This window comes from Alligator sinensis, unplaced genomic scaffold (assembly GCF_000455745.1).
Source record: "Alligator sinensis unplaced genomic scaffold, ASM45574v1 scaffold687_1, whole genome shotgun sequence".
In the NCBI taxonomy this organism is placed as follows: domain Eukaryota; kingdom Metazoa; phylum Chordata; order Crocodylia; family Alligatoridae; genus Alligator; species Alligator sinensis.
Genome location: NW_005842662.1, coordinates 582,912 through 598,332, shown reverse-complemented (window position 1 = coordinate 598,332; position 15,421 = coordinate 582,912). Strand labels below are relative to the sequence as shown.

Sequence of the window (15,421 nt, the reverse complement as noted above, 5' to 3'; positions counted from 1 at the left end):
CTGTGCTTTCAAGAAGGGAACTCCCAGCCTGTATGTGTGCTGTGGATTCCTTCTCCCAAGGTGCAGCACCCTGCATTTGTCTACGTTGAACCCCATCCTATTCTCGTCTGCCCACTTTTGTAGTCTGTCTAAATCTAGTTGCAGCCTCTCTCTCCCTTCAAGAGTGTCCACCTCGCCCCACATCTTAGTGTCATCAGCAAACTTGGACAGCGTGCTTTCCACCCCCTCGTCCAAGTTGCTGATGAAGATGTTAGACAGTGCGGGCCCGAGGCCCGAGCCCTGGGGGACCCCACTGCTCACATCTCGTCAGGTTGAGTACAACCCGTCCACCACTACTCTGGGTGCACCCCATCAGCCAATTTTTTACCCATCCAACTGTGCAGGCACCCATCTAACTCAGGTTAGATATTCGGAAGAATTTTCTCACTAGGAGGGTAGTAAAACACTGGAACAGGTTACCCATGGAGGTGGTGGAAGCTCCATCCTTAGGGGTTTTCAAAACCCAGCTACACAAAACTTTGGCTGGGATGATCTAGTTGGGGCTGGTCCTGCTTGGAGCAGGGGACTGGACTAGATGTGACCTCTTGAGGTCGCTTCCAACCCTCATTTTCTATGATTTTATGATCCTATATTAAGGGAGGATAAAATGGGACCAGATAGGACTAAGCAGTCCTGCTCCCAAACCCAATGCAGTCAACACAGGCACCCACTGACTTCACCACGTTGGGCTGGCCCTCATGAGAACAGCAGTGCAGCTGGAGCCTTCCCTCTGACAGCCATCTGGCCTCCTCACATCCATGCCTGCTCATTATCACACTGCCTGCTTTCAGGACTGCCTTCAAATGCATGCCCTCCTCCTCCTCCCACAGGCTAGTCCCGGGTTCAGGAACCAGCTGTGCCCCATTATGCGGGGCCTGCCGGCTGCCAAAGCAGAGGCAATTTGATGTCTCAGAAGCTACTGAAAGAACCTGTGTGGGCGTTGCACTTTTCATGCAGGAGCAGTTTTTACAGGGGCCTTCCCCTGCCACCTTCCTGTCGCCATCTGGAAGGGCAATGGCATTTCCCATGCTACCCTCGGCTGTATGAATTCAAGCCCCTCTACAACCTAAAGCAGCCTTTTTCAGACATAAGACACCCCTTGGGAAATGCTAGCTCTTAGTTTTCACTTGTTTTGTGACTACAGAAAAATAATAGAAGGGTTTTTGCCTTCTTTTGTAGCAGAGGGCATGCCTCTGTACATGAGGTCTCTTGAGTTAACGACCTTTTATAGAAACAAGACACTGGCTGCCGTGGTCTCCCTGCTTTACCTGTGGCAGGTTAGGGTGTTATGTCTTGTGTTGTGTCAGGGTTGATGGGAGTTTTACAAAGAGGTTAGATAAGGGATTTGTATGGGATGGCTTGACTATATTTCATGGTGTCCATGGTTTTATTACTGTACATTGTGCTCACTGCTGCTCTTGTTGGCCTGCTCAGATTGAATGACCTAGGATTTTAGACCCTTAGCTTATGGCAGGTCATTAGGGGCAACTTGTGAGTGTCCAAGCCGGGGGACTCTAGCTCTGGATGTCCACATATGCCTTTCCCAACCCCACAGCTCACTCCTTCCATTCACTTCTCCAGGAGTCTCCAGACCCCATCGACAGAAAGCGATGTTTCATCCTCTCCTATTTCCTCTCCACGGACATGATCAGCATCTACGAGCCGCCCGTTCGCAATTCGGGGATCATCGGAGGCAAATACCTCGGGAAGACCAAAGTCCCCAAGCCAGGCAGCACGGTGGAGAATCCCACCTACTATGAGCCAGCTGACCTCACCATCGGGGCCACAGTCGAAGGTGGGTCTGGCTGTGGCCCTAGTGCCCGGTCAGAGCACCCGTATCTCAGACTAGCTCATTGCTTTCAGTGGTTTTTCTGACTTCTGCTGCTGATATTGCATAGGCTGTTTGCAAACAGCCAGCCCTGGGCCATGCAGAGTCCAGCTCATCAGGGGATAGATGTAAATTGTCATGGTTGCTTTGACTTCCATGGGTGCTCCCACCTTTACTGTGTATCAAAAGGGAGCACAGCATTTGGTTAGCTGATGTCCTGGGACATGCCAGCTTTCCAAGACTGGATTGGGCCTGGAAGCCACTAGCATGGACCATAAATGCCTCCACCAAGGGAAATCACCCTGATACTAAGATGTGTTAAATCTCCAGTGCTCAATAAAAATATACCCTAGGGTCAAGTCCGAGGCCTTCACTCAGTAGCTTGACTCGCACCGAGTGAGTTCAGAAGGAGCCTTTTCACTCTGAGCCCCCAGAGCAGGGAGCTCACTTTATCCCACAGGGATAAAGTGCCTTGCCCAGGCATGGAGGTGCGCAAACTGCTGTGTTCTCCTTTGCCCAGTGTTTGGCCACAGGTTCGTCATCACCGATGCCGATGAGTACGTCCTGAATTACGCAGAGAGCAACCCCGACGTTTTCCCTGCGGCAACACTGCAGTCTCTGCGGGATCACTTTGCCCCTCGCCGAGCAGCAAAGCAGGCTACTGAGAGGTAGGCGTGGATGGGCAGTGGGTGAAAGCTGGTGAGAACAAGGGCTTACGGCACATCATTTGCTTGCAAGCTGGTTAGAGGGAGGGGAGTGAATTGTTTCCAAGAGCTCCCATGTCCTTTTGTTTGCTGTCGGGGCAGGGGATCTTTCCTGAGTGGGAGCCTACATATTGGCCGTACCTTTGTGACTCCTGTTCTTTTTTCCCTGGCACCTTGTTTTTGAAGCTCTGCTCTTTTGTTTTAACAGTCCTGGGTCTGTTTCTGGGAGTTAGGGTGGCCATGCTGTGAGTGGGGAGGGTGAACTGGATGCTTTTGTGGACCCCTTTGGACTAAATATCTATTACACAGCTTGTGGACTCTTGGGCCCGGGTGCTTCCTGCCAGCCCCATGTTCACACTCATTTTTAGCGAACTCTTGCCTACCCCTCCAGAGTTCAGGTTTCTCCCACAGCCCTGGGGAAGCCACCTCACGGAGCTGAGCTTGGTGCATTCCAGCCCCAGCGCATTACAGTAGCGCCAGCCACGTTGCACTTGGCACTATACAACTTCATGGAAGGAGACAGCGCCTGCCACAAAGAGCTTACCATCTAAACAGAGTAGGGGTAGTGGGAAGGGAAACAGAGGCAGGAGCTATCTGCCCAGGGTCTCCCAGCAAGGTTGTGTCAAGCATTAGGGCTATACTTCACCTTCAAATCCCAGCCCAATGTCCTGACCGGCATTCAGAGGAGCCTGTCATCTGGAACAGGTCCTTTAGCACCCTGCCATACATCTGGGTGCACTGTCCAGCTGGATCAGGGATGCAAGTGGCCACCAGACATTTGAGTGTTGGAGCCCATAAGACCAAGACTTAGATCAAGTCTGCCAAGAGGAACTCCCACATCCTGACATTTCCCCTCTCCCTTCCTCTCCAGCAAGTTGTCTGCAACAGGAACTAACAGGCAGGAGCTGGAGGAGTTAGTTATGCAGGTTCAGGATCAGATGAGGCAGCATAACTACCTGAGCAACGGCAGCCTGCGGGAGGCCTTCCTTCGCCAGGACAAGGATGGCTCCGGTTTCCTGGACAAAGCAGAGTTCCTTGGCCTCTGCACCCGTTTTAACCTGCCAATCAGTGATGCCCTGGTGAATAAGGTCAGAAAACATCCCACTCAGGCCTGCTTTGGCATTCAACAGGCAAAGCCTGTCCCTTCTTAGCAGGACTTTCCCCATCAGCTTCCCCAAGCCAGGCACCATGGGGTTGGGGTGGGTGTCTCTCCTGGGCCACTGAGCAGGGGGGATAAAGGAGGAAGGCAGGTCATAGGGGAGCTATCCCATGGCAGTACCCAGGGGTGGAGCTGCCTTCACTTTGCCCACCTCTGGACTGCAGAAGCTGACCTTCCCTACTCCTGAGTGGCTGCCATGACCTGTCTCCTGGACTTATCCAGCCCTTTATCACAAAACCCGGGAGGAGCATCCACTGCCACCCACCCCCTTCTAATACCCCAGATCCAGTGATTGAAGCAGCAGCAGGATGGGGAGACCTGGGTTCAGGTCCTTCCTCTGCCTGACGTCAGGCCATTTGTCACTGCTACTCCCACCTCCCAGGGAATCTGTAGCCTTTTGGGGAGGAAATTCATGCAGGGGTAGGAAGAATTGGGCTCCAGCAAGCATGATAGTATTTTGTATTGAGTCCTCAGTGGAGCAGGGTCTCCTTACGCCTAGACGAGTGCCCTCACCACTAGGCACTAGGTGAGGCGGGTAGAAGAACGCCTGCTTTGTGCATCCTGATGGAGCTGGGGCATAGGCTAGGCCGTGAGCGGCTCAAACAGGTCTGTGCACGCGGAGAGACAGACAGCACAAGGATGCTGCTGCTCCATCATCAGGCAGCAGCTGATGGAGAAAGGGTGGGCTCTACCAATCTCAATTTTAGGCTCAGGCGCAGGTGTCACAGTCATAAGCTGCCTGCCAGCACCAGTGACTATGACTTGAAGCAGTCCAGCTGGCTTGCCATGAAAGTGCTCCAAGCCTGAGAGGGCAGGTGCACTGAGTCTTCACCGCTGCCACCACCACAGACCATCCCAAGGGCTAGGAAACCACACACACTTGGTTAACAGGCCAAGCAGCGACAGAGCCGCGGTGCCCTCGGCGAGATTTGTGGGACGTCATGGGCTGCCTCGTAAGAAATAGGACTGGCACACACACGTGAGGGGAGAAATATAATATTCCTGGAGCAAGGGCTTCTCAGCAGAAGCGCTGCTTGCTTCAGAGCCAGTGCAGAAACACTTTCCACTTGGGAGGAAGAGATATGAAACAAGAGAAGGTGATATTCCCCTCATTTTTTGTTGCTTTAGCAAACTATTAACATCTCATTTCCCGAAGCCCCCAGCCAATTTGGAGGAGGTACTATTAAATTGTGCTGTTAATTTGCATTGCAGCAAAGACCCCATCCACAACTGGTGCCCCATTGTACTGGGAACTGAGGGGGCCAGAGGAGACCCCAAGGTGTTGGGAAGAGACGATGGTTGCTTGTTGTAACAAATCCCCCTTTCCTGCCCCTTGCAGCCACAGCGCGGCTCTTTGTAAGCGGGGCTGCGTTAGCACAGTTCTCCACCCAGACCAGTAAACCCAGTTTCTTAACAGGGCTGAGAACTGCAGGGGGAGGTCTGTAACTGGTGGAGGTTTCCTCTCTAGCAGCACCTGGTCATGGGCATATCCCTTTAAATGAAATGCTAATACCTGCAACCTCTCATCTCCTTGTACTGCTGTTTCTTCCGTAGCTGATCAGCCTCTGTTTGCACGGGGAGGACAAAATTAGCTACCACGATTTCATCAGAGCTTTCTCTTGACAACCAGGAGCAGCAACGCAGCCAGCCAGCCAGGACGTCCCCAGTCAAACTGACCTTTATTAAAACATTGTACCTCTTGAACGCTTGCTCTTGACTCCTGCTTTGCTTCCTTCTTACCCGCTCGGCCTTTTCTCCACCAGGGTCCCCTCGGTCTCAGCCACTTTGCCTTCTTCTTTGTTTCACTCGCCATCATACATGCTGTTTCTTGAAACCAACCTCACAAGAAAAGCTTCAAATAAAATGAAGCAGCATTCCCTATTGCCTCCCCCAGACATTTTTTTTTTTTTTGGGTAGGGGCAGGGTGCAGCTGGATAGATTGAGAACTTTAGGTCTCAGACACCCCTGTAGCTAGCAGGGCTTAATATTATGAGAAGCAAAGATTTTGACTATCCTGTTAAGGTATTACCGGTGTTGCCCTCCCTAGACAGAGGCTAGGACCTTGCTGTGTCCATCACTAGTCTGAGTGCCAGCAGCCCCTCACTCATGAATGCGGCAAAAGGGCAGATGCATCCATCCCCCTTGAATCCAACACATCCCAAGTGCCTTAAATAGCTGAGCACTGAAATGAAGCATCCACCAAAGATAACCCTGCTTGCTTAACAGGAAACTTGGTGCTTTGCTCTTGTGTGTCCCGAAAGCAACACATCCTGCCACCAGCCAGGGAGCTGCCCGGCAAATGCAGTGGTGGTTGAAGCTCCTGGACAATGGACTTGGGATAAGCACGCTGCCTCCACCCCTCCAACGCTTCACCTGTTCACCTGCCATCTCAGAAACATTGGGTCCCATTTGAAAACACTTGAGAGCTTTGTGCTAGTCCCCTCTTGAGTGTCAAGAAAGCCATGATCGGGGGAGCCTATGGCACCGTTTAAAATCTATGGTTTCCCATCTCTGCTTGACAGAAGCTGACCCAGAACCATCCATGAACTATACGGCAGCCCATCATTGCTGCCATTGGAAATCCCAAGCACAAATGAAGAGCAGCTGCTTCACAGGCACAGGGAACGCAGGTATCATATGATCTGGTAGGGATGTACAACTCATTTACTCCATCAGCTCCTGCTTCCTCATGCGCACCTGGGATTCCCAGCCAAACACGTGGCAGGTCCCAGCATCATCTCTGCAAGCTGGGTGCTCTTGCCTTTTGGGGCCATGCACACTGCTCCCTCCTCCAGCAGAGACTCAATCAAAACCATCTCTGGCCCTTCTCAGATCTTAAAAATTCATTGCTCAACTTTCCTTCGAACGTGGTCAGGGCAGCAAGGTGAAGAGGCTTGATCCAAAGCCCGTCATAAGCCACCCTTCCATCAAGGGCAACGGTGCAGCGAGGCAGGGAACTACCAGGTGGTCTCTACAGTTCTGCTAAGAAAATGCAATGGGCTCAAAAGACATGTCCCCGTAGCAGCTACAGAAGGTGTTACCCGCCCAAAGGTCTGCATATGCTACTTCTTGCCCAAATGTCAAGCGGGTCAGACTGTATCTACCTCTGACACACCCAAGAGAGCTGACCTGTTACACTTCAGCAACACACACTTGGCTTGCAATACAAAGGGGTCCTGGTTTTCTCTGATAAAAAAATAAATCCAAATTTTCTGATTTTAAAAAAGGAATTGGGACTCGTGGTAGAGATACTGTCTTTTATTAGACCAACTAGATTTTTGCAAAAAAATTATTTAATTGCAAGCTTTCATGCACAAACAACCTTCCTCCAGGCATAGGAGAAAAGATTGTAAAGCTTATCCTGGGTAGAAATAAAAGTTCATGTTTCATAGGAGAGTTGAAGGTGGTAACATTTCCGGTTTGGAACAGTTCATTTTATATGCAGATTAGGCTCAGAAAAAGTTAGAATAATCTCTTTACCTCAAAGTTGTTTGGAGGTAAACAGGGTGTTGTCGTATTTCCATATAAAGAATTTTTTTTGCAAAAATCTAGTTGGTCTAATAAAACATATTGCTTCTACCACGAGTCCCAATTCCTTTTGCTTCTAGACCAATGCAGCTACAACCTGGATAGCTGATTTAAAAAGGTAACCCCAAATCCACATTTTTTTCTGTGATTACAATGAAATGCCACTAATATATAATCATGAGTGGCATTTCATTTCAATCACAGAAAAAAATGTGGATTTGGGGTTACTTTTTTAAAATCAGAAAATTTGGGATTTTTTTTTTTTTTTTTTAATCAAAGAAACCCAGAATCCCTGATAATAAAGTATTAGCAAAATGAAGAGAAAAATGCAGACGCGGTTATGAGCACATTGATGATTCTATGCCTTTTATTTAGTTATTTCAGAAAATACTTTTGTTGAGAGTTTCTCACAAAAACTCCTTAACAAAAAAACAAAAATCCGTACAAAAGTCTTCTTAAGTGACGGGGATGCGGGGGAATCAAACACATGGGATTTTTTTTTTAAAGTCTGAAACAATTATCCGAAACAACAAAACAGAAAAGAAATTTGCACGACAGTATAAATATGGAAGAAGAGTTTTCCTTGAGTTTGTTGGTTTGGTCCGTGGAATTAAACAGATGGAAAAAAGAGAGGTACGTATACCCAATCTAGCCTTTCTGCCTTGAGTTCTTCCCTGCCTCTAACAAAGAGCGTGCACATGGAGAGGGGACCGAAGGGTACAGGCGATAACTTCGCTAGCAGACTACCCGAGCATGCCACCTTGAAGGTGACAAAGGAGCTGGCAGAGCCAGACCGTTGCAGACCCTAACACCAGTACAAGAAGTCAGCCAAAGCTGGGGACTCCACCTCCAGGGACTTCATCTACGTTAGGCAAAAGTCAGATGCAGCTGTAACTCCAACCCACTGGGACAAAGACCGATCTCATGGGCACCCCCACTGCCATCCAGGCAGGAAAGTCCGCTCAAAATTGGGGAGTGGGAGAACTTGTGTATAGCGGGTGGCAAAGACAACTTTAGAAGAACAAACAGACTTCACTTTAATGCCCAATTGCGCAAGGAAGATTCATTCAATGAGCTCTTAAAATAATTGCTCTCTGCAGAATGCTGTTATCTCCCCCATCTATCACACCCACGAGACACCTGGGACAGAGGAAGAGAGAACGGGTGCTTCTTCAAAGGCTTTTTCCATGGCTCAGGCTAAGGGGCAGGTGAGGCCAGCTGTGCTCATGCAGCTTGACCATGTCTCAGACCTGTTCCTCCAAGCGTTCGCGAATGGCCGTGAGTACTCCATGATCCAAGTCGGTTATTGCACAACCCAGGAGGGCAGAGAGGGACGCTGTAACACTGAATTACGGATCCCCCACGTTGGTGGAGGAAGGGCACTTGGATTATTGCAGATGTGCAGCACGTTGCAGGATGTGACCCAAGAAGAAAACCCATCTGAGAAGGTGGTTATCCCCGTTTTTTTTTTTTCCCTGGCACCTTTGCAGGTGGATTGGTCAATGCTAGAGACTTTAAAAGAGCATAAAATCTAACCTGGAAGAAAAATGGTTCTTCAGAACAGAAAGTCTTGTCCTGGGACAAAATGCAAGGAATTTAGAGCTAGTTCCTGCAGGGCTGGAAGGGGGAGAGTTATCTGGATGGGAGCCCTCTGCATCACCTGAACCAAACGATACCGGCGGTAAGACAGCCAGGGCTGCGTCGCTGCTGGAGCTCTCCAGTTTAGGATTGCACATCGACTTTTCTAGCAGGACCAAAGGAAATAGGGAAGGGTGGGGATATCCCCCTCTACGGAAGACACTGTTCAACAAGTAAAAAAAAGGCATAGAAAACGAAGGGATTCTTCCAACACAACCTGTCCCCTTTACTGGTGGCTCTGAACATATGCGCAATATAAGTAACATCAGACATACCCATGGAGAGCTGGAGGAAGGGGGTGTGGCGATGGATACGGTACAAAGGGCAAGAGTACAAAAGGACTATATGGCAACATAAGGCACTTGGTTTACAGAGTACAGTGAGCTTCTTTGCAGAGATGCAGGATGGTACAAGAGAAAAAGCTGCCTGGGGTGCCGAAGGAATTATGGTTGGCTTGGACTGCACAAAAGCCACCGGCGAGCATGGGAAGCGGGTCCCTCAGCAGGTGCAAAGCCACCAGCTCCAAGTGACACCAACCGGTGCTTTGCAGAAGTCCTGCCAAGCCTCTGCCTCTTTGAAGGCCCCAATGGTAGCCATCTGGCTGGAGAAAGGGGGCAGGAGTGGGAGTGCTGCGCTAAGCCTAGGTGCCCAGTGCTTACATCTTCCAGCTCCCCCTTTGCTGGTATTAGCATCCACCTTGTATCCCGTAATGCTGCTCTCCCATTACCAGAGCTCCCTCCACCCACATGATGGATTAGGAAGAAGCACACCATGCACCCAGCAAGGGCTTGGGGCAGTCACAAGATGCTACCTATGGGACCTCTGGGAACCTGCAGCTGGCATTGCTCACTTGAAGCTCAAAGGTTACTGGAGGCAAGGGGAAGGGATTTAACCTGAGCAGCTGCATCAGGTGCCCAGACCCTTTCTCCCCAGCCCTGGATGTGGCCATCAGCAGGAGGGAGAAGCATGGCTGAGAAGGCCTGGAAAATAAACCCGTGAGAGCTGCAGTCGGCTCCTCTCACCACCCCGAAAAAAGCACGGAGGAGAGCGTGGGCAAGCGCCATACCCCACAGGTAGACTGGCAGAGACAAGCAAAGAGGGATGAGCCAGGAGCATCTTGCGTCATATATTCCCACCAGGTCACTTGTCCCTTAGGAAGGAAGGGTAAACCCTGATTGCTACCTGAATTGCTTGGGAAGCAAGTCCGCACCTGTGCCCCAGCCCACCTTCTGCCTCTCCCCTCCTGCTCCGGGAGCAGCAGCACCCCCGCCACGCTCAGCCAAGAGGAAATGCTACCGAACAAGGTTGCAATAACATGCAGCGTGGAACCAGCGTTGCCAAAAAGGAAGCACCCGCCACGGTGCAACGGGAATGGAAACTCCTAATTGCTTTGCTGCACACAGGGGCAACAGGGAACTCCCGCAGAGGGAAGACGCAGCAAAGCAACCGGGCAAAGTCTTGATCCACACGTGGCACTGGAAGAGACCTGCTGCCTAGCGGGTTGGGATGGGCCTGGCAAGAGGAGGGCAGGGGTGAAGCCAGGGATAGCGCCGGAGGGGGGTCCTGGGTGTCAGGACAGTCCTGCCTGCCGCCATCGCCTTCCAACACCACGTGCAAAGAGGGGCCGATGAGGGAAAGTGGTCTTCGGAAACAGATGGCCTCTGAGGTAGATTTGAGGGGATTTCCATCCAACCCGCCGGGGCGGCAGGAAGGCTGCCGTATGGCGCGGGTAAGGTGGGAGCCCTCCCTCGCCCGCGGGCAAGTCTACGCCGATTCCCATCCCATTCATGGCTCAAAGGGAACGATGGGGCTGGGATTCGGGAATGGGATGGAAACCTGGTTGTGATATAGCACCTTGGTGGATACAAGCCCGGTATCCTTGGAAGAGGAAAGGGGGCAGAGAAGGGCAGGGCCAGGCTGGGATGGCAGAGGCACTCGGATGCCCAAAGGTGGAAGGGTACGGTCGTGTTAACCCCATCGGGACAGCGTTCTCCCGGACGCGGCACAAAAGCTTAGGACCGTGACGCCCCAACACCACGTGGCGCATCCTGAAGGCTGCAGAAACGGGGTTATCTTGGTGATAGTGGAGGGGCTCAGGCAGATGCCACCTGAACCCAAATTTGGCCTGAGCTACTTCCCTGGGTGCAGCCATCCCCGCCATAAGGCACTGAGAGTCAAGGGGCAGAGGCGAAGCCTGGTCACCGTGCCACTGAGGAGGGGGAAGGACAAGTCAGGACTGGGCTCAGCCATTAGCACCAGCAAGTCCAGAGGGGCTGGTGCTGGGAATTCCCTTCCAGCTGCAGAAGCGGGCGAGATGAGCAGATGCTGGTTGAGGTGCCTTGGTGGGGAGAACAGGCAGGAGCTGTTCCCCACTCGGTCACCTGCCCAGCTCTCTAGGACATGACCCAAAGCCAAGGCTGGAGGGGTTGCTAAACACAGCTAAGGGCACATTGCAGCCTCCTCTGGGGAGATGCTTGGTCTAGACCTGGAGTGCCTGCTGGATCCTGTGGAGCCTGCTCGAGGCAGGACAGTCTCACCAAGAGCTCCAGAAGATGCCACAAACACCCAAGATCTGGCTGTAGTCTCCCCCCATGCCCAACGGTAGCAGTCACTCGGACTATGCTTGCAGCAAGTCAGCCCCTGGAGCCACAGCTACCATCCCTCCAAACCACGGATCCAGGGAAAAATAGGGTTGCTTGGGGGAAGGGAGCAGGGAGGAACCTGCTGTGGAAAAGGGATCCTATATCTGGTACTACCTTGTGGTGCATATTCATTAAAAAAAAAACCCAACCCAGTAATGAATGGAAAGAGGGGAGTGGGGGGAATTGCACGATGGTTTATAATAGGATTGAGAGGAAGATGAAGGCTGGAGCTTTGTGTTGGGCTCCTATGTAGGGAGGAGAGATTGGTTGCGGGGGGGTTTGGTTTTATTGCAATGGTCTGAGAGAGGAAGAGAGAGAAAAAGAGCGTGGAAGAGAAGAGAGAGAGAGATAGAGAAAAACGCGCGAGCGCAAGCTGGTGAAGACAACGTGTTTTCAAGCCATCCAAGATGGCACCTGCAGGGCTGGGGAGCAGAGGGCTGGTGCTTAGTCCTGGTCTCTCACCCTCCGGCCCTGCAGACCGGCCTTTGGCTCTACGGAGACTTGAGCTTCTTGGTGCGCGGCGAAGTCCCGTTCTCGGCTTTCACCACCCCGTTTTCATGATAACCTGGGGGCAGGGGAGGGGGAGTGCAGCGGGTCACTCAACATGAAGGGGACCGGGACTGTCCATCCTAGAGGGACAAGCCCAGGGAGGGGTGTAGAGACCCAGGACTGTTTCAGCTTTCTCTGTGCTGGACCCACACCCTGCCTCCGCTGGTCTTTGCACGCTGAACAGGATGAGGACAGTAGCAACTTGGTCCAGCACTGCAACATATGGGCTGCGAGGGAATGCAGACCCGACTTCTCTTGGGTCGTAGCCCATGGGGCTGGCCTGACTTCAGCTGGGGCATCCCCATCCCACCCCTCTTGCCCCGACCTAGCGCTCACCTGACTCCCTCTTGAGGGGCTTGGACTGCTGTTTGGCGATGGTGGCAGAAGCTGCGGCCCGCTTCCTGGCGCTCTGCTCGTTCCAGTACTCCCGCCAACGCCGCAGCTGGAAGTGGATGAAGCGCCACATCATCCAGGTCTGGAAGAGGCAGACCACGAGCAGCACGCCCATCCTGAAGGGAGCAGAGGAGTCGCAGTTGAGAAAGCAGCAGGGAGGCGAGCACCAGAGCAGAGCCTCCGGAAAGCTGGAGGGCCCCAGGGTCACCCCGAACCTCGCCAAGTCGGTCCCCAAGCTATTAAGTGGCCTTTTATGCCCCCGAGGGCCACAGAGAACTGGGGACAAGTGCTTGTGGGACTCCCCAAACCAATTTTTTATGGAGAGGGAGAGTCAGGCACCAACCGGCATGAACATGAGCCTTGTTGGCAGCTCAGACTCCCAAATTATCATAAACATCTTGGTCCCTCCCCACCAAGTAAGACCCCTGCACAGATACCAGGGAAGGCAGCGACTGCTGGAACCACACAACAGGGTGCTAACAAACACCGAAAAGATAAAAGGAGGAGTTTTTTTACTCTGTCCTCTCTCTCTGGTCTACAATAAGTCATTTGAGTGAATCAGTCCTAGATTTGATGGCCTGCCAAGACACTTATGATCATCTATAACAGCCTCCTGTTAGAGACAAGGGGCAGCCCAAGCAGAAGAAATCTGGAGTTTCAGATCCCTACACAGGGGATCTGAAACTCCGCAGAGGAAAAACAAAACTTTGCCCTGGGAGCCACACAGGGCAGTCACTACAGCTTTCTTCCGCCTCCTTCCCTTCCCAACAACACGAACGTATGCCCACAATGCCAAGGATCTCCCAAGCTACAGACCACAAAGTCGATGGCGAAAGTCCTTGGCAAAGACCTACCTAAGCAGCAGAGTGTTGAAGTTTCCTTTCTCAGGCTCAAATGTCTGGTTGTCCTCCCGCGCCAGCCCAAAGGCTATGACCAGCACGGAGAGGGTGAGGGTGAAGAGCCGGGTGACCACAAACACAACAGCCCAGGCATTAAACCTGTGTGAAGTCAAGGCAGCAGAGTCACCAAGACAAGCCTCCCCTCGCCAGGACTCCCCAGGCAGGCTGGCAGGTGCCTGGAGTACAGTCATTTCAGCAGCTGGACTCCTCCAAGGAGCCTGGGACAAGGGTGTTTTGGGGGGGGTGGTGAACCTTGGCCCACCTGTCCTACAAGGTAAGAGCTCATCTAAGAGCTGCCCCAACCGCTGCTGCCTCAGTGAAGGCCCCGCTGCTTAAAAAGGCCACAGAGTACCAGGACCCAACCAGTCACTCGTGAGGTCCATTAGCAAGAGGAAATGCATGAGGTTGGTGTTGGTGCCATATGACTTCCTGGGCAAGCCAGAGGGGGCTTGAGCACTCTCCAAAACACGCTCTGTTTTGATTCTGCAGGGCTTTCTGCTATGTCTACCCCAGGACCATGGCCACCAACACTCAGGATTGTTAGTCCAAGCCTGGAGCAATCTAGGGTCTGATTCTCTGATGCCCATCATACTACAGGCCCCATCCAAGCAGGGAGCTCTCGGGTTATTTCTGCTGGGATGGCAACAGGGATTATCACCCAGACAGGGTCCCGGTGCATGAGGTGCCATGAAGCCATCTGGTGACAAATGGCATGATCAACCTAAACAGAAAAACAGGCAAAGTGGGAGCAGGTGGGGGACAAAGGATGGACGGGGAGGGAGACCATGACTGAGCCCATGTCTCATGGTAGGTCAACAGCTGGCTCAGGCTCTAGTGCTGGGGGCGGGGGAGGAAGCAAGGCTACTCTCAGCTCCATGCACTTACAGCTTCTCGTTGTTCTCATCCGTGAAGTAGACAAGGCGGGCCATGTGGAAGAGGAATTCGGCCACGTACTGCAGCAGCAAGAGGATCAGCCCCAGCCGGGTGAGGCTAGAGAGAAAAGAAACAGGCACGGCCATGCTGCAACCCATCATGCTCCATCCCCCTTATTACCCTGACTCCAAGTGGGTACCACCCTAGTGCCTACAGGCTGCAACCAAACTCCAGGCCTCTTTGTACCAGGGGCTGCGCAGATGCAGCAGGAGAGACGCCCTGCCCCAAAGAGACTGCAGTCTGAACAGACAATCCATGCAGGAAACTGAGGCACAGAGAAGTGCAGTGACTCAGCAGGGCCTCCCAAGTCCCAGCCCCTGGTCTGTGCTGCCCATCACATACCCTACATGCCCTGTGGGGAGAGATACTAACCCTCACATGTGTTTAGCTGTGAAGCACCGTGCCATGGGAGAAAGCTTCTCCTGGCACAAGAGGGGGCCATGCCTCATAGCCAACACCATTTGATGCTCTGAAAGCACGAGGCATCATCCGTCCTGGCTGATGTACCTAAAGAGCCTCTTTGTTCCCAAAAACTGTAACCATCACCTTGCCTCCGACATATCCTGCAGCTGGGAGTTTCAAAAGCCATTTGGCTTCTTAATAACCCTCTTTATTCAATTCTAAACACGGTGGCCAACTCTAAATTTCCAGGTGTCCAAGCTAAGACCCCAGTCTCCAGCAAAGGCTGAGCTCCCACCTCCAGGGCCAGGGCTAGGGCTAGAGCCAGGACCCCAATGTTGCAGCTGCAGAGGCCTGAGCAAGCACCGTGGGGAGACCGGACGCGGCAGCACTCACTTGAGGAGGTACGCTCCAGCGATGTGCACCAGGTAGAGGCAGATATACTGCAGCTGGCGGGGAATCTCCTCCTGGAGACGGAAGAAAAAACAAATGAGGGAGTTCATCCCACATGACAGATAACACCCCAAGCCAGGTCAGGGACTCTCCCTGCTCCTCCAACTCCCATGCAGTGCATAGTCATGGCACGACGGTAAAAAATTCAACCCGCCCCAGCTGAAAAGCCAAGGAGGACAGCGTGCCTGCAACAGCTGACAAGCATCTCCTAAGCTTGCTCTTGGTCTGGCACAGGTGGAACAGCGGCCCGCTCTGGC

At 52.4% G+C, this 15,421-nt stretch overlaps 2 protein-coding genes across 5 annotated transcripts in view; one reads left to right on the top strand and one right to left on the bottom strand.

The window, feature by feature from the left end:
• EFHC1 (EF-hand domain containing 1) overlaps positions 1 to 5,458 on the top strand; it is a 19,810-nt gene extending 14,352 nt beyond the window's left edge. Inside the window, exons 8-11 of the mRNA XM_006033811.3 lie at positions 1,621 to 1,834; positions 2,388 to 2,535; positions 3,443 to 3,659; positions 5,285 to 5,458. Of these exons, the coding sequence (XP_006033873.1) occupies positions 1,621 to 1,834; positions 2,388 to 2,535; positions 3,443 to 3,659; positions 5,285 to 5,353 (648 nt within the window). The 3' untranslated portion in view covers positions 5,354 to 5,458. The remainder of the gene's footprint in view (positions 1 to 1,620; positions 1,835 to 2,387; positions 2,536 to 3,442; positions 3,660 to 5,284) is intronic.
• Positions 5,459 to 7,607: 2,149 nt separating this feature from the next.
• TRAM2 (translocation associated membrane protein 2) overlaps positions 7,608 to 15,421 on the bottom strand; it is a 45,493-nt gene continuing 37,679 nt past the window's right edge. For 3 of the 4 annotated variants that reach the window (XM_006033809.2, XM_025215707.1, XM_025215708.1), the window contains exons 7-11: positions 15,108 to 15,178; positions 14,265 to 14,369; positions 13,335 to 13,478; positions 12,424 to 12,596; positions 7,608 to 12,103 (exon numbers count right to left, since the gene is read on the bottom strand). In XM_006033809.2, coding sequence (XP_006033871.1) covers positions 12,030 to 12,103; positions 12,424 to 12,596; positions 13,335 to 13,478; positions 14,265 to 14,369; positions 15,108 to 15,178 — 567 coding nt within the window. In that variant the 3' untranslated portion in view covers positions 7,608 to 12,029. The remainder of the gene's footprint in view (positions 12,104 to 12,423; positions 12,597 to 13,334; positions 13,479 to 14,264; positions 14,370 to 15,107; positions 15,179 to 15,421) is intronic. The other variant, XM_025215709.1, reaches the window with a different exon arrangement.